The sequence below is a fragment of the Bufo gargarizans genome, chromosome 5 (assembly GCF_014858855.1).
Source record: "Bufo gargarizans isolate SCDJY-AF-19 chromosome 5, ASM1485885v1, whole genome shotgun sequence".
Classification (NCBI taxonomy): Eukaryota; Metazoa; Chordata; class Amphibia; order Anura; family Bufonidae; genus Bufo; species Bufo gargarizans.
In genome coordinates this window covers 380,173,332-380,199,788 of record NC_058084.1, presented here as the reverse complement: position 1 = coordinate 380,199,788, position 26,457 = coordinate 380,173,332, and the positions used below count along the sequence as shown (strand labels likewise).

Sequence of the window (26,457 nt, the reverse complement as noted above, 5' to 3'; positions counted from 1 at the left end):
ACACAGTCCAGTCACATTATTGTGACCACTTCCCATTTTCGCTGTCGCCAGCACCTAGCTCATGAAGGAAGTCACCTGTGGGGAGCTGGCTTGGTGGGTATATAAGGTGTACGATAGGCTGTCTGCACACATATTCCTTGTTGCTGTGACGGGTAAAGGGGGAGATTTATGAGAGTTGCAACAAGGGACGATTATTGGCTTTCGGTCCAAGGGTGGCAGTATTTCTGAAACGGCGCAGTTTGTGAACGGTACATGTGCTGCTCTGGTGTATTGTGAGTGGACAAATGGCACCATTGTGAAAAAGCAACGTGGAAACTGCTGGAGCTCCATGCGAGGGGTTGGACTGACATGCTACAGTGGAGCAGCTCATCGCCAAAATGAACCAGGGGGCTACCAGCCGCGTGTCTAAAACAACGGTTCACTGAACTCGACTGCGTACGGGGCTCCGAAGCAGACGGATGGTCACTGCACCTCTACTAGTTGTATCGGCAGAAATTATATTGTTTGGTCAGTATCAGAGCTGGGCAAAACATGTTTGGCCAGGGATGATTTTCTACTTTATCCATAGATAGAATAAAGCAGCCAGTATCTTCTGCGGCACAGTCAGTGGACGCGGGTAACGTACCAGGTCACGGCCGTTTTGCGTGCTCTGCACCTTGTCAAGTGCTTGATGAAGCGCAGACTGTTTGAGATGGGCCATCGGCTGGTATGTTACCCACATCCATTGACTGCTTGTTTTATGTAAGAAAATAGTGCCGCAGGAGCTACTGGTGAGTGCCGCCACATTGCTCTATTTATGGATGTATTTGCTTTTGATGGCTGACCACCGCCGTGCCTGATGGGTCAGATGGGCCGCTCCAGTGGATTGTTATACACGTGGCAGAACCAACGGCTGACTTCTGTTGTAAGATGATTTTCTAGTTCTGGGTTATCCAGCTGGATCGGCTACCTGCGCCAAATAAGTGGAAGTATGTAGGTTATCAGTGACAGGATCTGAGTGAATTTGTCCTGCCAGGGGCTGTCCTACGTCCTTATGCTGGGCTAGTGAATGGGAGTTATGGAAACTGTACGGTGGCTCAGTGGTTGGCACTGGTGCCTTGCAGCGCTGGGGGTCCTAGTTCCTATATTTAGACCCAAAGGCTGAACTGCTTCCCCTTACGTGTAATCAGAAAAAACATTTCTAAGGCTACTTTCACACTAGCGTTCGATCGGATCCGTTCTGAACGGATCCGATCATATTAATGCAGACGGAGGCTCCGTTCAGTACGGATCCGTCTGCATTAATAACTTAGAAAAATTTCTAAGTGTGAAAGTAGCCTGAGCGGATCCGTTCAGACTTTCAATGTAAAGTCAATGGGGGACGGATCCGCTTGAAGATTGAGCCATATAGTGACATCTTCAAGCGGATCCGTTCCCATTGACTTACATTGTAAGTCTGAACGGATCCGCTCGCCTCCGCACGGCCAAGCGGACAGCTGAACGCTGCAAGCAGCGTTCAGCTGTCCGCCTGTCCGTGCGGAGGCGAGCGGAGCGGAGGCTGAACGCCGCCAGACTGATGCAGTCTGAGCGGATCCGCTCCATTCAGACTGCATCAGGGCTGGACGGAGGCGTTCGGGTTCCCTCGTGAGCTCCTTCAAACGGAGCTCACGAACGGACCTATGAACACTAGTGTGAAAGTAGCCTAACGCTACAGACCCGGGCATTTCACAACTTATCAAATTATGTTTGTCATGTTCAAAAAATGTTGTGTGTCTAGTGACATCTAGTGGAAACTGGGATCACTTCATGTGCGCGTCCCCGCTCTACAGTTTACATCCAGAACTGCTGTATTATAGGAACCTAGGGGAAGTTCACACCTTGGGGATATGGATGGCAATTTTAAAAGATTCCCACTAAATAAATATATATATAATATGTTCCGCGCTCACTCAAAAATGCAACCATCGATTTCAACTAAACTTGGTATACACATCCCTTTCTACCTGGAAATAAATCTTGTGTGGGGGTCTCAGCTCTCTAGGATGTACCGATCCTAAGATATTCCCAAAAAATGACCTGCGTTAGCCAATACAAACCTGCAAGTCTTTCTCTTCATATCCCAACTGCTCTACACACGGTCACATGTCCCTTATCAGCCAATAGAAGCATCTCAGGCCCTTAGGGTCCATTCACAGGTCGGCAAGTGTTTTGCGGTCCGCAAATTGCGAATACGCAAAACACAGACACTGGCCATGTGCATTCCGCATTTTGCATACCGGCACTTTAAATGGAAATGCCTTATCTTGTCCGTGTCTGCGGACAAGAATAGTCACATGCAGGGCCGGACTGGCCTACCGGGATAACAGGAAATTTCCCAATAGGCCACTGGCCCTGGGGCCGCTTTAAGATGTGCCTGCACTTTTCGGCCACATAATATTATTTCTAGCCTCGTCCTATGGCTGCGCAGTCTCTAACGTAGAACAGGGTTATTGTTCAGCCAGGTGGATTGTGAGGCGGAATCGAAAGTCGTGAGGATCGTTTCCGCCAGAAGACATCACAGGTGCACCTTACCAATGTGAAGCCACTGCTTTTGGTTTTCACTTCCTGGATCGGTCGTGTCATCAAGCCGGCGAGAGGTGTGTGACGGGTGACAGTGCAGTGGTATGTGAATAGTTAATAGCTGCTCCGTTATGGGAGATGGGAGGTGTTGTGTGCCGAGAGCTGGGCACCTCCTGGTAGAGATGGCAGTGTGCAGGAGGCAGCCTCACACGCTGGGCACATTGCCAAAACATGGATAAGGCTGCTTTCACACTAGCGTTCGGCTGTCCGCTCGTGAGCTCCGTTTGAAGGGGCTCACGAGCGGACCCGAACGCTTCCGTCCAGCCCTGATGCAGTCTGAATGGATACGGATCCGCTCAGACTGCATCAGTCTGGCGGCGTTCAGCCTCCGCTCCGCTCGCCTCCGCACGGACAGGCGGACAGCTGAACGCTGCTTGCAGCGTTCGGGTGTCCGCCTGGCCGTGCGGAGGCGTGCGGATCCGTCCAGACTTACAATGTAAGTCAATGGGGACGGATCCGTTTGAAGATGCCACAATATGGCTCAATCTTCAAGCGGATCCGTCCCCCATTGACTTTACATTGAAAGTCTGAACGGATCCGCGCAGGCTACTTGCGCACTTGCGAATTTTTTTTAAGTTATTAATGCAGACGGATCCGTACTGAACGGAGCCTCCGTCTGCATTAATATGATCGGATCCGTTCAGAACGGATCCGATCAAGCGCAAGTGTGAAAGTAGCCTAAGGCGGTCATAGTAATACTGCTGCCCTTCTATGTAACAGGCCTCCCAGGTGGCCCTATTTTGGACAGACAGTCCCTATTTTTGACCCAAGTCCCTCTTTCCTCCTGAAATGTCCCTCTTAGGGATAGATTTGTATTATTACATTTACAATACTGATGCAGAAAGTGTTTGTCTGGTTCTTTCTGTTTATTACACCTTACACCTTGCATATTTCATTATTTGATGCAATTTGGATTTTAGAAATTTCTCTATGCTGATAAATCTTGCGCTATTGTGTAAAAAAAAAAATATCAAAGTGTATTAATACGCAGGAAAAATGGACGTTCACGCAATGAACAGTCCAGACAGTTGGGAGATGTGTGTAATGCACTGAGCATCAGGTCGGCTTACATTCCCATCTGTTCTTCTCTTTTTTTCTTTTCTGTTTTTTTCATATTTATTTTGTGGATTAGTAGCTGTGCTTTAGGATTGCTGTTGGAACTGAGGCTAAAACTGCTCATATACCTTATATTCCCCCAGCGATCTAATGTATATGTGATGGCCGATTATTTGGGAGTATCCTGCTGTCCGCATCCGATCCAAGTTCTGTGGCCCCGCTAAAAAGATAAAACATGTCTTATTCTTGTCCGTTTTGTGCACAAGGATATAACATTTCTATTGAAGTGAGAAAGAAAATGGCACCATGCGAACGGCCGTGATCCGTGTTTTGTGGACAGCAAAACATATAGGGTTGTGTGCATATGTCACTGCCTGACTGTGGGTTTAACTGACCCGAACTCACATAATCAGAGATCCCTATGATGCTCTAAGTTTGGGCCGGTTGCACCCGCTGATGGGCTGTAACACTTGCGAATAATACTGATGTGTGAATCTCACCTTATAAACTGCATGCTTGTCTTTACTGCTCTGACATGTGTAATGGGAGGTCAGAATTTGGGAGTTACTTTCTCTTCTTGAGGAGAGAGCACCTTAAAGGGGTTGTCCTGGTTCAGCTCTATCCTCATCTAACCCCCCCCCCCCCCCCCTCTTCTTCCTATATAAATTGATATTCAGATGCTCTCCTTTGCCCTGCGCGATTCAGCTTTTTCTGGACATCTGGTGACATACCAAGCTAGTGACCTAACATAAACTAGGCGGAGGCTTCTACCTAGCAGTGAGCCCAGTGACGTCACCGTCACTAATAGGCGGGCTTTAGTGCTGTACCAGCTTGTACAATGGCTAGGGTAGCACTAAAGCCTGTCCATCAGTGTCGGTGACGTCCTTGGGACCACTGCTGGGCGGGAGCCTCCGCCTAGCAGTGTGCCAATGTAAACAAAAAAGCTCTGATTCTCATGTCAGGGGGGCCGGAGGGGTGAAGATAGGGATATGTCCGGGTTTAGCGCTGAACCCAGACAACCCCATTAATCTGCGTGAGGAGACTTAGGCTGAGTTCACACGGGCGTGACGGATTTGTTCAGGATGGGTCTCGGGTGTACTGCGGCAAACCCGCGCAAGTAGGTACCTAATTGCACTCAGTTTTGACTGCGATTGCGTTCCGTTGTTAAGTTTTTATCGCGCGGGTGCAATGCGTTTTGCACACGCGTGATAAATAACTGACTGTGGTATCAAGACCCGAACTTCTTCACTGAAGTTCAGGTTTGGGTTCGGTGTTGTGTAGATGTTAATATTTTCCCTTATAACATGGTTATAAGGGAAAATAATAGCATTCTTTAATACAGAATTCTTAGTAGGTGGTCAATTGAGGGTTAAAAAACAATTAACTCACCTTCTCTTGATCGCGTAGCTGCTGGTCTCTTCTTACTTCTTTAATCATGAGCTGCCGGCTAAAGGACCTGTGGTGACGTCAGATGACATGGTCCAATCACATGGTTCATCACCACTGTACCTGTACGCCCTGTGTAGTTCCGATCACCACCGTGCGGCGATCGTAACAAGGTGCCTGCTGAAATCATTCAGCATGCACCTTGGTACAATGCCCAGGGGGGTCCTGTGACTGAGTTGATCTCTCTGGTCAAGTCCTCAAGCCATATAACGCCCTGCGCAAAACCCTGGCATGGTACAAAAAAGTTGCGGTCTACTTGGTACAGGTTGCCTTGTACAACGGTTTTGTGCTGTCCCAGAGCGCTGGCAACACAGGGACATTCCTTCAGTTCTATGAGGCAGTCCTCAAGGACCTGATCTTTTCTGACCGGAAAAGAGCAGGCCGGAGTACCTCGGGAATCAAGAAAGTAGAAAACTGTGCTGCTTAGTACCGGTTACAAAAGGCACAGGGAAGGATCTGCAAGTTGTATACCCGAGGATCCCTCCAATCTCTAACACTCCTGTGGGTAATTAAAGGTCGCAACAATAGTGAAGCCCAGACTGCCACAGTCACGTTAAAAGATTTATTGTACTTACAACAGTATCTCTGATAAAACGCATAAAACAATGGTATGCACACTTTGGTATCGCCCGACCCGGGTTTTGCTGTCACGCTTCGCTTCGATACCGAAGTGTGCATACCATTGTTTTATCAGAGATACTGTTGTAAGTACAATAAATCTTTTAACGTGACGGTGGCAGTCTGGGCTTCACTATTGTTGCGACCTTTAATTACCCACTGGAGTGTTAGAATTGCCATCCGCGTTTCAAGGTTTACACACCTCTTCATCAGTGGCTGTTGTCACTGATGAAGAGGTGTGTAAACCTCGAAACGCGGATGGCAACTCTGATATTTTGACTACAGCATTTACAGACTTCAATCCGAAGGAAACAGCACGCTGCAATCTGTAAAGAGGTGACGTATAGAAATCATGTGGGATGCCACGTGAAGACGCCACCAGGTACGTGATTACCATTTGAAAAATTCGGGATCACCATCCGAAAGCTTTGAAAGTTTCGACTGAAGCCTATATCCATGTCAAACTAATGGAAAAAGAAAATATCGCTAATTAAGCGTGCGGTCCAATCTGTTGAGCAAAAACCACTAAGTGGTGAAGACATAACAAAGAGACTGCTTACATACCTTTTTCCATATGTTCATCAATCTGCTAACAAAGAAAATATAAGTGGTTTTACATGCTAAACATTGGGAACACTATCTGAAAAGATCGCTAAAAATCATCTAAGGTCTGCTGCTTCTCCAGTATTCTTGGTGGCCTTTTTCAAATAATCGATACTCTTGAGACTTTTCAAATAATCGATGTCCTCAAGATCGATCTTTTTGAACATTTCAATTGACTAATTTACATCAGCCCTAAGAGTCGATTATTACATCGATTTATACCATCAAAGTCGAATATAATATCGATTGAAAATTTATCGAATTTTGTTTTACATATGTTTTAATGTTATTTTTAAATGCTATTTTAAATGTATAATGGTATGTTTATATAAAATTTTTCGATGCAACTACTTATGATCTGAGTGCCCGTTTTTTTTTTCATTTTTTGCTTGTTTTTGGGGTAAAAATTTACGTGAGCACCTAATTCCATTCGGATTGGAGGTGAGCCACCTTGTTTCTAATTTTTAATAACAAACTGTTTTTGAGCCTTTAGGTGTTCCTCAACAGTTTATGGCAAATGGAGATGAAATTTCAGAATTTCTATTTCTGGTAACCTTGCCTCACAAAAATGTAATATAGAGCAACCAAAAATCATATGTACCCTAAAAATAGTCTAAACAAAACTGCCATCTTATCCCGTAGTTTCCAAAATGGGGTCACTTTTATGGAGTTTCTACTCTTGGGGTGTATCAGGGGGGCTTCAAATGGGACATGGTGTAAATAAACCAGTCCAGCAAAATCTGCCTTCCAGAAACAACACGGCACTCCTTTCCCTCTATGCCCTACTGTGTGCCCGTACAGTAGTTCACGACCACATATGGGGTGTTTCTGCAAACAACAGAATCAGGGCAATAAATATTGAGTTTTGTTTGGCTGTTAACCCTTGCTTTGTTCAGAAAAAAATGGATTAAAATGGAAAATTTGCCCAAAAATTTAAATTCAGAAATTTTATCACCATTTGCCATTAACTCTTGTGGAACACCTAAAGGGTTAACAATGTTTGTAAAAATCAGTTTTGAATACCTTAAGGGGTCATTTTTGGGTGGTTTCTCTTATGGAAGCCTCACAAAGTGACTTCAGACCTGGACTGGTCCTTAAAAGGTGGGTTTTTCAAAATTTCTGAAAAAATTTCAAGATTTGCTTCTGAACTTCTAAGCCTTGTAACATCCCCAAAAAAGAAAATTGCATTCCCAAAATGATCCAAACATAAAGTAGACATATGGGGAATGTAAAGTAATAACTATTTTTGGAGGTATTACTATGTATTATAGAAGTAGAGAAATTGAAACTTGGAAATTTGCTATTTGGTTAATTTTTTAATTTTTTTATAAATAAAAATATTTTATTTTACTCCATTTTACCAGTGTCATGAAGTACAATATGTGACGAAAAAACAATCTCAGAATGGCCTGGATAAGTAAAAGTGTTTTAAAGTTATTCACACATAAAGTGACACTGGTCAGATTAGCAAAAAATGGCCTGGTCCTTAAGGTGAAATATTGCTGTGGAGGTCAGGGTACTCTGAGGTCACTGTTAAGGAAGCGGGGTACTGTGGAGGTCACTGTTAAGGGGGTGGACCCCTGAGTAGGTAATGGTCAAGGGAGTGGGGTGCTGTGAAACATTGTTAAAGGGGAAGGCTGCTGTGAAGGTCAAAGTTAAGGGGATGGGTATCAGTGGGGAGGTCAGTGTTAATGGGTTCGGGGATTGTGGAGTTCACCGTTAAAGGGGCGGGGTGCTGTAGAGGTCACTGTTATGGGGGATACTGTCAATATCTTTTAACGACACACAGATTAAATATACCTGTGCGAAGCCGGGTCCTTCTGCTAGTTTACTATAAAACTGCATTTTTTTATTAAAGGGAACCTGTCATAAACTTTATGCTGACCTCACTGAGGGCCACATAAAATAGTGACAGAAATGCTGATGTCAGCGATGTGTCACTCATGATCTAAAAGTAAGTGGTTGCTGAGAACCAGCATCATAACCATTGCAGCCCAGGCCTTGAAAAGAGTCAAATCTACTTGAGAAAAGTCATGGTTATTCATAACCTCCTGCTCTACCGCCCTCCTGCTGATGATTGGCAGTTCTCTCCTAGACAGAAAGGGATACAACTAGGTAGAAGACTGTCAGTCATCAGCAGGTGGGCAGGAGAGCAGGAATTCATGAATAACCAGGACTCTTCTCAGGTGGCCGTGACTCTTTTCCAGGCCCAGTCTGCAATGGTTGTGATGTTGGTTCTCGGCAACCACTTACTTTTAACTTACAAATGACAGACCATTGAAATCAACTTGCCTGTCTCTACTTTATGCTGCTGTTAGTATGGGCAGCATAAAGTTGATGACAGGTTCCCTTTAAAGGGCTTCTGTCACCCCAATTTTCGCTATTAAACAGGCTGACATTATAGATGTGAAAATGTCACCTGAATTTAACTCTGCATTTCTTTTATTTAAGTATACCCCCGTTTTCATGTAATTTTAACTTTTATTATATGCAAATTAGCCTCTTGGTGCAGGGGAGGGCATTGCACCTGCTCCTAAAAGCTCAGTTCGCCCACCTTATTTCCACGCCCTTCTGTCTTGATTGACAGGGCCAGGCCAGCATTGGTTCTCCTGCTGGCCCCGTCTGCCGTGTAAATCTCGCGCCTGCGCTGTCCCATTCAGTGTTCAGCGCAGGCGCAGTGAGAAATTCTCAACACACATGGGGTTATTTATTAAGACTGACGTTTTAGACACCAGTCTGACTAACCCTGCGCTGGTGCTTGATGCGCCTAAGTTATGTAGAGACGCAGTCCCCTACATAACTTTGACGGTGACTTAAATCTACGCTCCCTAGCTGGCATAGATTTAAGTCCTTTTCTTAACCAAAAACAGGTGTTGAAAATGAGACAGGCCCCCTTTTTCCGCCCCCTCGGAAAAATGGTGTGAGCAGGGAAAAATCCTTTGCAGCCGAATCTGCAACAAAAGTGCTAAAAAAAAGTCCAGTATTTTTCATCATAAATGACCCCCATAGTACATTTAAAGGGTTCTCAGTCAATTTTGTTTTAGTGATTGCACCTCCCCATAATGTGGAGGAGATCGCTGCACGTAAATGCAGCGGTCTCTTTCACTGACGAGCAGGCAGTTCCCAGGAAAGAACAGTTCCTTCCCGACAATCGCCTGCTGAATTGTCCTGTCTAAAGGGATCTTTAGTATACTGCGCTAATCTAATCACTCACTTTCAGGCCAAATTGCCATATAGTCACTAGACTGAAATGTATGGATCTGCTGCAGACAGCTATACACTATGAATTGGCTGGAAATTAAAGCAGTGAAAGATCAGCCTCCCCACGTTTTGCTGATTAGGCGTGTCCTCGGGGGTCACAAGGCTAATCAGACAGCTCATATATAATTGTATATCCTCTCTGCACTCATTCAGAGGGGTATTAGTGCATTCCAAAAAGGGTCCAATAATATTCAATATTTTCTTTTTCAGAGGATGTTCTTGGCAAAGATGCTGGGGAATGTACAATATGTCTGGAGGACCTACAGCAAGGGGACACAATAGCAAGATTACCTTGTTTATGTATATACCACAAGGGGTAAGTATTCTTTGTGTTTGTTCTGTTTTTTTATTGTGCTTTTTTCTTCCTTACTTTGTCATTTGGTTTAAAGGGGTCGTCTGTTTTTCAGAAATAATAGGCGTTTCCTCTATTAACCAGTCTGCAGAGTGGCTACAACATGTGGCTCTCACTTTGGATGAGCTTGTGGTTAGACCCCCTTGCACATCATACTAGCTCAAAATCAAATACAATGCAACAACACTCTGCTTACGTAAAATACTTGCTCACAAAACATATAAACTAATGCTGTACTTACTATATAAATTAATGTGATCTTAGTAAATACATTTTGATTAAAATTTATTTTTGCCCATCCACCACAACAAGGTGACCCCTATTTAATAGGAACCTATGCAAAATGCTAACTTTTCTGGTACCCACCCGCCTGCAATGAATTCAAGGCAGGCAGATTTCACATGCAGTATATACTGGACCACTCTGCATGCTACCTTTCCTGGTGCTAGCAGGCCTCTAATGAATATATTTTGAGGTGTGGTTGTCCTTTAAGTCGTGCACGCCTTACTAACCCATATTTTCCACAGGTTGACTTGAATTAGTGTAGTATAAAGCTGGAAACTTCTCTCCCTGTATGCATTGTAGATAGCAGGCCACCGAAGAATACAGGCAGAGCAGGTTCCAGCCTTATGGGTTGGTAAGGAGTGCATGACCTAACTGGAGACCTGCTAGCAACAGGAAAGGTTGCATATGGAGCGGGTATATACTGTATGTGGAATCTGCGTGCCCTGAAAAAAATGTATTTGCCAAGAACCTTCCATTCATTTACACAGGGCGTATAGCATTAGTGTATGTTTTGTGATCATGTATTTTGCATTTGCGGAGCATTGTTGAATTGTACAGTATTTGATTTTGTGTTTTCAGCCATAGCGGCACGCACCTGCATCTTATGATGTGCTGACCAACTTTTGTTTTTGTCTTTGCAAAGTCATACTAGCTACAGGATATGGCACTGTGTCATGAGACAACCCCTGTAAGTTAGAAACCTTTTTATTTAAATGGTAAATAAGAGAACATGGTAAGCATGAATGGCTCCAATCTCATTGGTGGCGATACTGTAGTAAAACAGTTTGTGTTGTCTTGGGTCTGATTGTTGATTTTTATTATTTTTTTTCTTTTGACAGATGCATAGATGAATGGTTTGAGGTAAATAGGTCTTGTCCTGAGCACCCGTCAGACTAGACAGCGGTTATCCTGTACATTAGGTAAATATTTCACACTTGACTTCCGGCGAGAGGGTATGTCCAGTCCACTGCTAGGCCTATTTATGTAGTGCTATTTTAGCCAGTGTAGAAAGTAGGCAGAGTGACATTAATATTATAAATCGGAGACTACTATGGGATGATATGCATATATCTTCCTATGTATCAGACTGGTCAAATCTTAGCCATTTTAGGAGACAACACCTTATAGGACCAGGTCTGAACAACAAAAAAAGTCCAGAAAGTATGCAACTTAAAGGCTATGAACACCTTCAGGGGTAATTTTTTTTTTTTTTTTCAGTTGGTCTTTATTAAGAATTTTCAGAAGATTTAGGGTACTTTCACACTAGTGTTATTATTTTCCGGCATTGAGTTCCATCCTAGGGGCTCAATACCGGAAAAGAACTGATCAGTTTTATCCCCATGCATTCTGAATAGAGAGCAATCCGTTCAGGATGCCTCAGGATGTCTTCAGTTCAGTCTTTTTGCCTTTTCAGGAAGGAGATAATACCGCAGCATGCTGCGAATTTATCTCCGTCCAAAATTCTGAAACACTTGCCAGAATGCCGGATCCGGCATTTTTTTCCCCATTGAAATGCATTAATGCAGAGGGTTCCGGAAAAACGGTCTGGCATTGCGGTCTGCGCATGCTCAGACCGCAAAAAAAAAAAAAAATGACAGATCCGTTTTTCCGGATGACACTGGAGAGATGGATCCGGCATTTCAATGCATTTGTCAGACGGATCAGGACCCTAATCCGTCTGACAAATGCCATCAGTTTGCATACGTTTTGACGGATCCTGCCTGCTGGAATCCTCTGCCGAAAGTGTGAAAGTACCCTTAGCTCTACAGGGTTAAGTTTCAGTCTATCTTGCTTTCAGTTTCACACTGAACCATTGAGTTGCTGCTCCGAGGTTTGGATGCATAGCTTTTGGTTGTCAATAAGTTTTTATTAAAGTTTCAATAAGAAAACATGCTTGCTGCAGTTACAGCAGTAATAGCAAGGCAAATACAAAAGTAATAACAGTCAGGTACAGAGGCGAACATGGATGTACAGCAATCATCACTGGCCTAGTACAGCAGTATATGGGCAAAAATGATCCAGAGACAAAATAGCGTCAAAGTAGTGAACATTTAAAGTAGACAAGTAGGCAAAGGAGCCATAGCGGCTAGACAGCCACGTGACCCATGGTTATGTGTCCGTATTCCTGAGGTAGAGGTAACCGCGAAGGTCAATTCACAGTGCATGTGCTCATTGACAGATTGCACAACTGCAGCTATTGACGGGGAATGTGCCAGTTTCCATTGGTGAGCAATGATGTTGCGAGCAGCGCTAATAACATGTGCAGTAATCCCTCGTGATGCGAAAGGAATATCTGCCAATCCAATTCCTAGAATTGTTAATTCAGGAGAGAGGCTCGCATTGTCTAATGTGACTTCTTTGAAAAGCTCTTTAATATCAGACCAAAATGAGGTAACTGAGGGACAAGCCCACCACATATGAAGGGGAGTTCCCACTGCACTGCAGCCTCTCCAGCAAAGTGAGGAATATCCGAGAACTAAGTGGGCCAATCTGTTGGGTGTCAGGTACCAGCACAGTTGGATTCGTCGAGCCTGCTCAACATGATTGATGCACTTGGAACATTTAAAGGACCAGTATAGAGCCATGTTCCATTGCCGAATAATAAATGTTTTCCCCAGTTCTTGTTCCCAACGGAGCATAAATGGTTGTTTGTCCGTCAGAACTGAGGGAAGGATAGTAGCATAGATAGTGGACAATTTAGGTCTGAGGGATTGACAACCACGTAAGACGGGTTAAAAGGAGTCAGTATTAGAACTTCTCCGAGGTGACATAGTGTTTAGGGAGTGCCGTATTTGAAGGAATTGGTAAAACAGAGTATTCCGGAGTGAGTACCTATCATGCAATGTTGCTTTAGACTGCCATAATGCTAGGGACATATCAGGAATATGATATTCCAATGCAGTAATAGGGGCTTTGTGAGGTGGCACATGAAAAAGTTTAATTGAGTCTAAAAGATGTACCCACACAAACATAGTAGCTCTCATGCTGTAAAGCGGGGGGAGTAATGAAAACTTTTCAAACTGCAAGCTACAAGCAAGGCTGTCAGGGAGCGACCTCTCACATAAGTTTCTTCTATATGAAGCCACTTTTGGGAAAAAGACGGGGACCACTATTCAAATGCCTGTTCTGCTAGATTCGCCAAGTAATACTTCTATAAGTCTGGGACTCCCAATCCTCTACATCTAATAGGGGGGGTTAAACCCACCTTTAGATATCCTAGGTCGCTTATTGTCCCATTTAAAGTTCATGAGGTCAAGCTGGAGTTGTGCAATCTGTTTCTTAGATACAGTGATGATAAAAAGTTTACCACTTGAAAAATGGCAAAAAATCATATTTAGCATGGCTGGATCTTAACAAGGTTCCAAGTAGAGCTTCAACATGCAACAAGAACAAATGGGAGTGAGACAAAACATTTTTTGAGCATTCAATTCAATTTAATGAAAACAACGAATAAACTGAAACAGGCTGTTTTTCAGCTGATCAAAAGTTTAGGACCACACCTCCAAAAAATAAAAATTTATAAATAAACCCCCCAAAACAGAAATCCAACTTCCAAACATGAACTCCGTAATGAGTAGCTCCGCCGTTATTGTTTATCACTTCAGAAATTCATTTCGGCATGCTTGATGCAAGCGTTTCCATGAGGTGAGTGGGAAAAAGTGGTGAAGACGGCCGCACGAAGGCCATCTACTGTCTGGAACTGTTGTCCATTTTTGTAAACTTCCCTTGCCATCCATCCCCAAAGGTTCTCAATTGAATTTAGATCAGGGGAACACGCAGGATGGGCCAAAAAAGATGTTATTCTCTTGGAAGAAGTCCCTTGTCCTGCGGGCATTGTGTACTGTAGCATTGTCCTGTTGAAAAACCCAGTTGTTACCACACAGACGAGGGCCCTCAGTCATGAGGAATGCTCTCTGCAACATCTGGACATAGCCAGCGGCCGTTTGACGCCCCTGCACTTCCTGAAGCTCCTTTGTTCCACTGACGGAAAAGGCACCCCAGACCATTATGGTGCCCCCTCCACTGTGGCAAGTAGAAAACATCTCAGGTGGGATCTGCTTGTCATGCCAGTAACGTTGGAATCCATCAGGACCCATCAAGGTTACATTTTTTCTCATCAGAGAATAAAACTTTCTTCCACCTTTGAATGTCCCATGTTTGGTGCTCTCCTGCAAAGTCCAAACGAGCAGTTCTGTGGCGTTCAAGGAGACGAGGTCTTTGAAGACGGTTTTTGTTTTTGAAGCCCTTCAGTCTCAGATGCCGTCTGATGGTTATGGGGCTGCAGTGCTGATGAAATTTTTTGGGGTCTTCCACTTGCCTTTTTTGTTCCATAATCCTCAAGATCATTTAAGAAATTCCAAATGACTGTCTTACTGCGTCCCACCTCAGCAGCAATGGCGCGCTGTGAGAGACCCTGCTTATGCACTTCAACAACCCGACCACGTTCAAAAAGGGAGAGTTTTTTTGCCTTGCCATCACAACGTGTGACTACCTGACAGATAATGACAATGAATCCACATCTTTGCACAGATTTGGCCTTTTAAAGGCATGTGGTCCTAAAATTTGGATCAGCTGAAAAACAGCCTGTTTCAGTTTAATCGTTATTTTCAATTAATTGAATGCTCAAATTTTTTTTTGTCTCACTCTCATTTCTTCTTGTTGCATGTTGAAGCTCTACTTGGAACCTTGTTAAGATCCAGCCATGCTAAATATGATTTTTTGCCATTTTTCAAGTGGTCTTAAATGTTTGATCAGGACTGTATTCGTAATGGCAAACATCTGAAATAATACAGTATTTTAGGAAGAGTTAACATCTTAGCAGCATTAATACAAGCGATCTATGATAAATTAATCTGAGACATTTTAGCATAATCTCTTTTAAGCTCAACCCTTAGATTACTCAAGTTTATAGATAGGGTCTTCGGTACAAAATGAGCAAGTTCCACTCCTAAGTAAGTGATGGAACTGTCAACCTACTGAAAAGGATATTTCGCTTGGAGACTAGCTTTGGTGTCATCTGGTATATGGAAGGCCAAAACCTTGGACTTCCTTTCATTTAACTTTTATAAAAGGAGCATCAAATAAAGGATGTCCAGCACAGCAGCTAAGGATTGTTCTGGACCTGTTAAGGTCAGAATTGCATCATCTGCATAAAGACCAATCACGTGTGAGTACCCACCAGCCGAAATCCCCGTAATCTGTGGGCAGGATCAGATGTAGGACGCCAAGGGTTCCATAACCAAAGCGAAAATTAAGGTGACAGTGGGCACCCCTGACTAGTGCCATTTGAATTTTGAAATGAGTCAGAGAGGAAACCAGAGACTATTACTCTAGTGGAGGGTTTGGTATATAGACCCATTATAGCCGTATATATGGGACCTTCAAATCCAAATTTTCTCAAAGCCTGTTCCAGGAACCCCCAATGCGCTCTATCGAATGCTTTTTCGGCATCAAGTGAGAGAAACATTGTGGGGTCCCTGGATTCCCCCGCCATTTGTATCAAGTTGAGCATGCGCCTGGTTCCATCTCTGCACTGCCTCCTGGGCATGAAACCTACCTGATTCGGGTCAACCAGAAAAGGGAGGTAATTGCAAAAATTGTGGACTCTCGCATTAACAAAGAGTTTTAAATCCACATTCAATAAAGATATGGGTCAAAAATTGGATGGCTTATCAGGGGCCTTGCCCGTCTTCAGGATTGTAACTACCTTGGCTGTTAACATGTCAGGGAGTAAGGAGTAACATGTCAGGAGAAAGAAAGCTATTAAATAAAGAAGTCAAGTAAGGGATCAGTTGCTGTTAAAAAGTCTTATAATAATTAGAAATAAAGCCATCCGGTCCCGGAGCTTTACCTAAGGGGGTGTTCCTAATAGCCAGGAGAACCTCATCATCAGCTGTGGGCTGGTTCAGTGCTATTAGTTGCTCGCTGGTTAAGGAGGGAAGGTTCAGTGAGTTTAAAAAGGATGTTATGCCTTCTTCAGTTGGTTAAGGAAAAGAAGTATCCTCGCTAAGATTATATAAGCGCCTATAGTATGAGGCAAACTCGTTAGTTATTTCCTGTGGGTGTGTGAATGTAAAACCATCATGCCGTAATGTGCCTATTCTAGACTCTGCAGCTCTGCGTTTAAGCCCATTAGCGAGAAGCACGCTTGCGCTATCTCCCATATGATAAAAGGAAGTTCGCAATCGACGTAAAACCCTTACATGTTTATAAAGGAGCAGAGATTTTAAACACGACTGAGCGTGCTGGCGGGCCTGTAAGTTAGTGGGAGATGGGGCCTGTTTATAAAGTTTATTTGCTGCATCCAGAGTGGACAGCGCTTCTGTCAGTTGTTGATCTCTGCTCCTCTTAAGGCGAGCAGCCGACTGTAATAGGATCCCTCTCATGTACGCCTTGTGGGTAAGCCACAAAGTTGAAGGAGAGATTTCCGGGCTTTCATTTCGGGAAAAGAAGTCTTGTAACTTCCTCAACTCTCTGTTCACTCTTAAGTAAATAAGGGTTCAGTCTCCACTGAGAAGGAGATTGACAGGGGAGGCCTGTATCTAATACTAGGGAGCATGGTCAGACCAGGTGGCGCATCCAATATCCGACTGAACTGCCTTATGTAAAATATCTCTTGATATTAAGAAAATGGGCCGACGAGACATACGTGTAGTCTTGTTTCCCTCCATGATGAAACCTCCAGATATCATGAAATGGCGTAGTGCTAAGGAGGGAGTGCATATCTTCCCGCCTTACACCTGGGGTTGTGCAACAGTCAATATCCGCATTAATCGGAATATTAAAGTCGCCTCCCAATATCACTGCTCCCTTGGCCACTCCTGAAATTTTCTTGAAAAACGTATTAATAAAAGACCTCTGTCGGACATTGGGTGCGTATAGAGATGCTATAGTATACATAGCTCCTTCTATAGAGCAAAATAAAATAACATATCGGCCAATATTATCTGTAATACATTGGTGGAGAGTAAATGCTACCAAGGATTTAACCCCAATAAGTGTGCCCACTTTACGTTTTTTAACTGACTGAGCAAAAAACATGAAGGGGAGAAGACTGTGTGCACACCTATGCTGGTCCTTCTCCAGTAAATGGCTTTCCTGTATTAGGGCCGCATCACATCTAGATTTTGCAAGATCAGACCAAAGTTGAGAGGGCCGGAATGGGGAATTCAGGCCTCTCACATTATTAGAGAGAGATTTTAACCCCATAATGCTATAATAAGAAATGCAGTGCACAGTGCGGATAGACCTTCAGAATATAAGCTCGCAATACATAAGCACAGTGATAATAGGTATCTTTAGAAAAATACATCTCATGGCTCAAACAGAACAAAACCCCCCAAAAAAGTTGAGCATTTTTGGCAAAGAGGTGAAACACAATGAACCTATAGAAACGGAGATTGGTAAAACCCACCCAAAACTACAGTGAAGTACTGTAAGTTAGAAGGATGTCTGCTGGGATGGTGAAGCAGACTAAGGCTACTTTCACACTAGCGTTCGGGTGTCCGCTTGTGAGCTCCGTTTGAAGGGGCTCACAAGCGGACCCGAACGCTTCCGTCCAGCACTAATGCATTCTGAGTGGACGCGGATCCGCTCAGAATGCATCAGTCTGGCAGCGGTCAGCCTCCGCTCCGCTTAGCAGGCGGACACCCGAACGCTGCTTGCAGTGCGGAGGCGTGCGGATCCGTCCAGACTTACAATGTAAGTCAATGGGGACGGATCCGTTTGAAGATGACACACTATGGCTCAATCTTCAAACGGATCCGTCCCCCATTGACTTTACATTGAAAGTCTGGACGGATCCGTCTGAGGATATTTTCACACTTAGAAATATTTTAACAATATAATGCAGACGGATCCGTACTGAACAGAGCCACCGTCTGCATTATATGAGCGGATCCGTCTGAGACGGATCTGCTCTGAACGCAAGTGTGAAAGTAGCCTAAAAGGGGGGGAAGTCACTCACGCATACCGACTTCCCAATATCCAAATAACTAAGCAAGGACAGTGCAGGTAAATAGCTCACACAGTCTCCCGCTCAGAGGAAATCTTACCCGGTTTGTTCCAGATTTCTTTCCCCTGCTGCGGAGAATCCGGGAGTAATCCCCATTTGTGTAGATTAAGCGCTGCTTCTTGAGGAGAGTTGCAGACATGTTGTTTGCCATCATGCGATATCAATAATTTAATGGGGTTCTGCACTTTCATTTAACTGATTATCTATCCTAATAAACACCAATCGTAGATAACTCACAAAGTGAGTATGCATACTAGGCCTGTATACCAAGTATCAACAGTGAGAAGGCTGCGGCGCTGCTGCCTTCTTAAACAGCTGATCGGCGGGGGTCCCGGGTGTCGGACCCCCGCCGATCAGAAGCTGATGATCTATCCAGAGGAAAGATCATCAGTTAAATGAAAGCGCAGATCCCCTTCAACAGGGAAACCCCAGCAATAGCGAATTTGCTGGTCCCGAAGGATTTTTGTTATCTGGGGATACTCTCTCCTCTTGGCCATCGTGGCTGCAGACAGGTCAGGGAAAACTGAGATTCCTTTGAAGGATGGAGAAGGAGTAGGATTTTTGCCTCAGGGCCCTCAAAAACTGATCCTTAATATGATAAAAGTGGATACGCGCTATTATGTCACGCGGCCGTTGTGGGTCCAATCCTTTAGGTTTGGGTACACGATGTATACAGTCCACAATAAGATCCACTTTAGACACTGTGGGTAATGCTTCTTTAATCAGACCTTTTAAAGAGGGATTCTAGGCCTTCACAGCCAGACGCCTCCGACCCCCAAAGCCTCACATTATTTAGTCTATGACGGTCCTCTAGATCCTGTAGCTTGGTCTTCAACGCTGCCACATCCTCCTCAAGCGCCTCGTGGGCATCTATTAACATGTTGTGAGAGGTGGCAAACTCACATTTTACCTTCCACGTGCTCCGTACGGTCACCCAAGTTGTGGAGTTCGCGCTTCAGCTCTTTCAGAGGAGCGAAGCGATGCCAGCATATCCCGCATGGATCCCTCAGTCAGCGGCGAGGAAGGGGAACTAGCTTGCGGGTGCTCTGCTGGGTCCAGTGAAGTCTCCGACGAGGCGGCCGGAGAGGCAGCTGCTTGAGTTAATGGAGACAGCTCGCTCACGTGTGCCGGGCTGAGCGGCGCTGACTTTGGAAAAAATTCTGTGAGTTTCTTAGGTGCCTGCCACTTTCTGAGCTTACCCATCTCGGGTGCAGTGTAAGGTGTCTCGGGGACGAGTTTACTGTCTTGTAGCCAGCAGTAGGAGCTGCTTTGTGGATACTGGCTGCGGAGCTGATGCGAGCAGACCACGCCCCCTTCAATTTACTTGAAAAATTATGTTCAAAGGCCATATTAAAACAAATTGTGAATGGGGGATCTATGGATGGCACTATTATGGAGGGGTTCAGTGGATGGCACTTATGGAGGGTTCTGTGGATGGCACTTATGGAGGGGATCTGTGGATGGCGCGGTTATGGAGGGGATCTGTGGATGGCATGGTTATGGAGGGGATCTGTGGATGGCACGGTTATGGAGAGGATCTGTGGATGGCACGGTTATGGAGGGGATCTGTGGATGGCACTATATAGCATCTTATGCTATGTGTCATCCACAGATCTCCCCCATAGCAGTGTCATACACAGAGCCCCCTCCCATAACAGCCCTGGCCCCGCCGCTCACAGCGGTATTCCTTAACTGGCAGTAACTTTTACTTTAAATCACTGCATCTTCTTTTACCTTACAATGAAGCTCCAGTAACAGGCAGAGCAGGCGGCGGCGTAACATCACTTACTCACGTGACGCGCATGCTCCGCCTACTTTATGAATAAAGCAGGCGGAGCCTGCGTGTCACGTGAGTAAGTGACGTTACGCCGCCGCCTGCTCTGCCTGTTACTGGAGCTTCATTGTAAGGTAAAAGAAGATGCAGTGATTTAATGTTCAAGGACCCGCAGGCATAGTGCCTGACCGCCCGCATATCAACGAATCGTTGACAACGAATCCCGTTATTGATTATAATCGATAACGTCGATTTATCGTTGCAGCCCTATTCAGAAGTAAGGGCCATACATCCAACCTGCAGGGCAGTAACCAGATGGTTCAGTATGAAACTGTAAGCAATGTTTTTTAACCCAAAACTAGTAAAATGTAGTTCTAAAAAAAAAAAAAGTTATATAGCAGGGACTCCCATACTTGCGTCCGTCAGACGCTGTGTTCTTTCTCTCCCCAGCAGAAGCAGTCTGAGACCGCATCTGCAGAGAAAAATGGAACTTGATGCTGTCAGTGAGCACATCCAGCTCCATTTATTCTCCACCCATTTCTCCATCCTCTAGGGAGGCAGAAAAATCACGGTAAGATATGAAAAAAAATAACATTTTTAATTTACTTTCACACTTGCGGCAGAGGATTCCGGCAGTCCGGACGCATACGGATGCATTTGTGAGACAGATGCGGATCCGTCTCACAAATGCATTGCAATACCGGATCCGTCTCTCCGGTGCCATCTGGAAAAATGGATCCGGTATAATTTTTATTTTTTTTGCATTTTTAAAGGTCTGCGCATGCACAGACCGGAAAGCCGGATCGGTTTTGCCGGAACACTTAATGCTGGATCCGGCACTAATACACTTCAATGGAAGTTAATTCCGGATCCGGCATTCCGGCAAGTGATCAGTATTTTTGGCCGGAGAGAAAACTGCAGCATGCTGCTTTATTTTCTCCGTCCAAAAAACGTAAGAGGGACTGAACTGATGCATCCTGATCGGATTGCTCTCCATTCAGAATGCATTAGGATGAAACTGATCAGTTTTTTGTACCTTTCTTTTTCAATGCATATGTGAGTTATAAAAACTGTATATGCAAGTCTCTGTCTAGTGATTTAAATTATTTCTTTTTTAAATAAGAAACTAGGATTTTGAAGATAATGTGGTTATGTAAAGAAGGGGCTTTGATGACCGCATAATATTTCGTATCATGAGAATCAGAATAAGCTAAAGAAAAACTTTGCCAACCTCCACCTCCTGGTCATTTGTGGCAGTGCAGCCATTTCCATCTCTTCTTGTTACCTATTTTAATAAAAAGTATAAGTCTATGCTATTTTCCCCTATCCATGACCAGACATATATTTTTTTATTGTTTTACATGCGTGTTTGAAAGCAATAATCTTTTTGGAAAAGTAACCAAGAAAGGCAAAAAGTGTTTGGTTTGTTCACATATTTTAATATAACAAAGTACAAGTAAAATACCGTACTTTACAAAATAATAATTAAATAAATACATTTGTATCAATTTAACATTTAATTTTTGTTTTTAATTGTTGAATTTCTCTTTAACTGGTGATGAAATATTAGACCCAGTTGCAGAGAAACACAGCCATCAGAGTCTGACTGGGTGTGCTAAGACCCAACAGTATTTGCAGTACTTGGCACCCATAAATCACATGACGACGGGGACCGTAGGAGGAACGTCACGACCACTGATGCTCATTTAGCGCTGTGCATACAGTGATCAGGAAGGCGGTGGTATCTTCTCTGTAGGGAGTCCAGCTGTCTCTGACAACCAGATTCCCGCTCCTGCACAATCTCCATGCAGCTGCAGACTCAACGAGGACTTCCAGGAAAGTCCTTGCAGAGCTACATGTTGACCCGCTTTAATGCTTTAAAGAGATATTCCAGAATTTCTGTTTACTATACCTGCTCCCCGATGATCGGTATGGCTCATTTGGTCCACCGCTGTGTTTGCTGTGCTCCAGCCACTTATTGTAAACTTCCATCATAGACAGGGATCACGTGTGCTGTGGGTTATGTCACTGGGTCGCAGTGCACTTGGGGGACATCTCACCACTGTGGCCATTCATTGGCTGCAGCCACACATGTGATCCCCGTCTGTGCTGAAAGTTTACAAGACGGGACCGTAGCGCAGCAAGCACAGCCGTGGACCAAAAGAGCTAGAATAGAGCACTGGGGAACAGGAAAGTATTCTCACTTCCGCAGGGGGTTTTGATGCAAAAGTTGTTATAAAGCTGCAGAACCCCTTTAAGTCATCCGGCAGTTTGCAAAAGTTAAAGTAAGTAGAATTTTTTTCTTAGTGAACATAAATTTACAGTGATAAACTGACCAAATATATTGTCTTTTTTTTCCAGTAGCTTTATTTCTCTGCTTGTAAGAAGAGAATTACCTAAGGAGCAGGCTTCCATCTGCTGTGACTATCCTGAGAAGGGGCATTAGAGGCCTCCTTGCCTTAGACCTCCATGTTGCTGGGAATCTAGATTCAGTGACAATGAAAGAGACGATGGATTTCCTCAGAAATCAGTGTGCCAAAACGTTGACTATGTAAGGATGCACACAGGGATCTTCAAAATGCTGCACACACTGTTTGTGAAGAAGAAAACACACTTGTGCCCCACCATTCCTGTTCATGAACAACACATGATGTAGGCCAAAGTTAACTTTTGTCCCTGCGAGAATTCTTTTTTATTTTATTTTTTTATTTTAATGACCTACGCATCTGGGAGCCAGTAAGATTATTATTATTATTTTTTTCCCCCTTAAAAGATCTTCAACTCCAGGATTTTGGACAGTGATTGGAGGAAAACATCTCTAAAATAAGTTTTCTTTAATTGTTGAAACATATATATATTTTCTTTTTAGAGGCCAAAATCCAGTGTATGGTTTTACGGTACTGACCCCTTTTTGTACTTTGACAAAACAAAATGTGAAATTGTACAAGTGGTTTTTTTTTGTTTGTTTTTTTCACTCTAATAGTATAGGACTTCCCATAGCCACCATTTTTGTCTGTCTGTTTGGTGTCTACATACACGGACTGTCGCTAGATGCCTCCAGAAATTGGTTACTATACTAAAGCATATCTTCTTATCAATTAACCCTTTCATCTCAGAGCCAACACCTGCATCCGAGTGGTGATGTTTTTGAAATTTTTTATTTTTTTTTGTCCTGTAAAACATTTTGAAATCGGTCAGGGAACATAAGCCATCAAAGTGCCATTAGAAATATACCTGTGGGTATGTTTACATCAGTTAGTAAGATGCATTAGTAATTTGGATCTTCAACACAACAATCCATTGCAATATCGATTGGAAATAGCTATAGACAGATCTGTGTACAAGACAGGGGCAGAGCACAACCAGTGGTACAAAATTGTATGATCTAATAATCAGAAAGGAGTGTGGTGCAAACTTTATTGGCTGACTTTAGAAATTCACTGAGTAGGGACAAGCAGTCTGGTCAGCTGTGTGCAGCAGGGCATTCCTACCCAGGGCAGCAAATAGCCTCAAAATTGTTGATGTGGCCATTGGTTGCCATGGATGGGCGTGACCTACTGCATGCAACCTGCCAGATCATAGCCTGACCGTTTGGCATTATAAACCTACCACCAATTAATTGTTAAAGAGTTTGTCCTACTAGGACAACTTGTGTCCCTATGCCCTATTAGGGTAAGTAAGGATATTATAGAGGGGTGTCCACTGTTCTGGACCCCCTTCTATTTACCATATAAGGACCCTGAAGAATGCAAATTATATTTCTTGCTTGCTTGTGCAAGAGCTCAGTTTAATTATATGGAAAAATACATGTTCCAGCACAGCGTGGAGTAAAGTTAAAAGCTGGCTTAACACGTTTGATCAGGAAGCCTTATACCCCTCTAATGGTGTGTTTTAGCTGCATGCCTTAAAGCTTACCTGAGATTTCAAAAATAGTTTGCATAATGGCTATGCTTTTTGTGCAATCATAACTGTGAAGGAACTGGTGTTTTTGGGCTTCTCTAAAGTCTCTTTCAGTCATAGTATTCCCTATTTCAGGTGCACAGCTAGATGCATTTCACTCAGAAGCAGTGGATGTCTCCCTTCTGTGGAATCTGCCAGTACTGTATGCAGTGACCTCACTTCCCTTACTTTCCACTATGTTTGTTTTCTTCCAGGAAGCTCAGAAAGCTTATGGGGGGAGGGGGGAGATCACACTTACAGACACACAGGAGCTTCTCTGCTCTTCAGAAGCAGCATAAAGGAAGGATCAGGATCTCAGATAGCTTTGGCACGCCCCCATTACCGGTAAACCATCTTCTGAGTCTCTGTTACCAGAGAAGGATCTGACATTTTCCTGTCTGACAACAGGAAAATGGACATCAACTTAGGTGGACATTAGACCCCTAGTGGCCATGACTTTTTTCAGGTGGATGCAGGCAGCATTTTTAAATGAAGTGATTTAGTTACAACATTGTCTATTAAATGAAATTGTGTGAAAGTACAGTGACTCTTTAATGATAGCAGGCTAGGAATATTTCAAGTTGCCAAAATACATAAGGCCGTTATGCACAGTTTCATGTTGGATGTTTTGGATACAAAAATATGTTTTTGTTTTTTACTTTGCTTCTTTATCCTGGTATATGGGTAACTTCAACCTTCGATGTTAGAACATAAGAAGCAATTTTAGGGTGCAACTAGAATGATATTTCAAAGATGCATACAAGGTACAGTAGCCAAAGTATAGATATTTTTTTTATATACGTGATATCATTTATAAACAAATCCAACTTTTTTTTTTTTACTGAAACCAGGCCTGCAATGAAATAGTACATTGTACTTGGATGTACAGTTCTTATAAATATAATGTTCAGAGGCCATGATAGAATACAATGTCAGATACAGTGTGGGGTATGTATCAGTACTGCTGGCTTACATGTGCTCAGTTAGTTTAATCCTGTCACACGAGTGCAAGACATGAAACCTCTGTCAGCAAGGTTATGGGACCTGCGTATTGTGTATAGTAGTCAATGTCCATCACTCAGGTTTAAGGTTACATACTGCCAGTCAGTCACCACTTATATATGAAGCATACATCTGGATTATAAATTGTTCCAGGGAAAAAGCCATATTTTCCGAGACTTTAGTACTGATGACCTATCCTCTGGATCTGATAGGTAGGGGTCTGACACCCAGGACCCCTTCGGGTCCCCACTGGCTCATCCTTCTTACAGCTTACCAAGCACATTGCGTACATTGTATAGCGGCTGTCCTTGGTATCTCACTCAGCCCCATTCACTTCTAAGGGGCTGAGCTGTGGCTAGACTACGTGACAGATGACCCTGTTGTCACTGGCCTAGGGCAAGCTGGAGAAGGCTGCCACTCTCACAGGTGTGCCGGTGCCTTCTTAAATAGCTGAACAGTGGGGTTCCTGGGTATCAGACCTACCTGAGAATAGGTCATCAGTATTAATACCTCAGAAAACTCCTTAACGAAAACCACCTCCAGAAATGTGCGCTTTCACAATAGGTACAATTTTGAGAGTAGTCAGCACATGGAAAAGTGTTTGTAGTCAACATTTTCTCAAAATTTAGATAATTACGAACTAGACTATCTTGTGGTTTCCATATGGTGCATATGTAGGATGTCCCTGGGGGAACCCATTTAGGGTATTGCTCCACTCCAAATGCATCATGAATTACCGTAAGCCTCATACTGCATTTAACTTTGAAGGGGTACAGTCTGATAGCAAAACTTTTTAAAGCAAAAAGCATCACTTCTAATAATCTTGAACATACTACTGCTTGTATGCTAATATACGGCCTAAGAGCTGCTTAGCAAATGTTTGCGCTTTCTTTGTATTACTTACGAATTGCAGGTAAGCCGTTAAACTCAGGGATGAAAGGGTTAATGCTGTTGTGTCCTGTGTGTTACAAGTTTTAAATAATAAACTCAACAGACCATAATTTGCAGCTATGCAATTTTTTTAGAATACAAATTCTGTTTTTTTTAAGTGGTAAATTAATTTTAATTTACGGGTAATTATTATTGGCCATTATGGTACATGAAATATGCTGTAATTAATGTGTTGTAACCTTGTTATTATTGTATGAGATTCTTTTGAAAGTAAAGGAAATCCTGTGCTGGATCTTGTTAAGCTGTCTCAATCAAAGAGAACATCACTGTCGATTATTATAATTATTATTTTTTGAAGTTCAGCTGCTTGATTATTGTAATGCTTTATAATTCAGAAATTGAAGCACCTTGTACAATAGCTTGGTCAGACTGGCATTAAAATGTTGCAGTAATTTTTATTGTGTACACTTACCAATTGGAATTAGAGAGGTGTTAGATCATGCAAGTTTTTTATTTTTTTTTAAAGAATAATTAGAAAAGATAATTTTCCTACCATAGTTACTACTCAGGACATGCATAGTCACATTCTGTTCATTTGTGATCCCTAATGTACATACA

General features: G+C 43.4%; 1 protein-coding gene across 2 annotated transcripts in view; it reads left to right on the top strand.

Annotated features, from left to right (window-relative positions):
- The window catches only part of ZNRF2 (zinc and ring finger 2), a 126,510-nt gene extending 100,379 nt beyond the window's left edge, over positions 1-26,131 (top strand). The window contains exons 3-5 of one of the 2 annotated variants that reach the window (XM_044293181.1): positions 9,793-9,898; positions 11,059-11,139; positions 22,372-26,131. In XM_044293181.1, the coding sequence (XP_044149116.1) occupies positions 9,793-9,898; positions 11,059-11,116 (164 nt within the window). In that variant the 3' untranslated portion in view covers positions 11,117-11,139; positions 22,372-26,131. Of the gene's footprint in view, positions 1-9,792; positions 9,899-11,058; positions 11,140-22,368 lie in introns of both variants that reach the window. The other variant, XM_044293180.1, reaches the window with a different exon arrangement.
- The last annotated feature ends 326 nt before the right edge of the window (positions 26,132-26,457 follow it).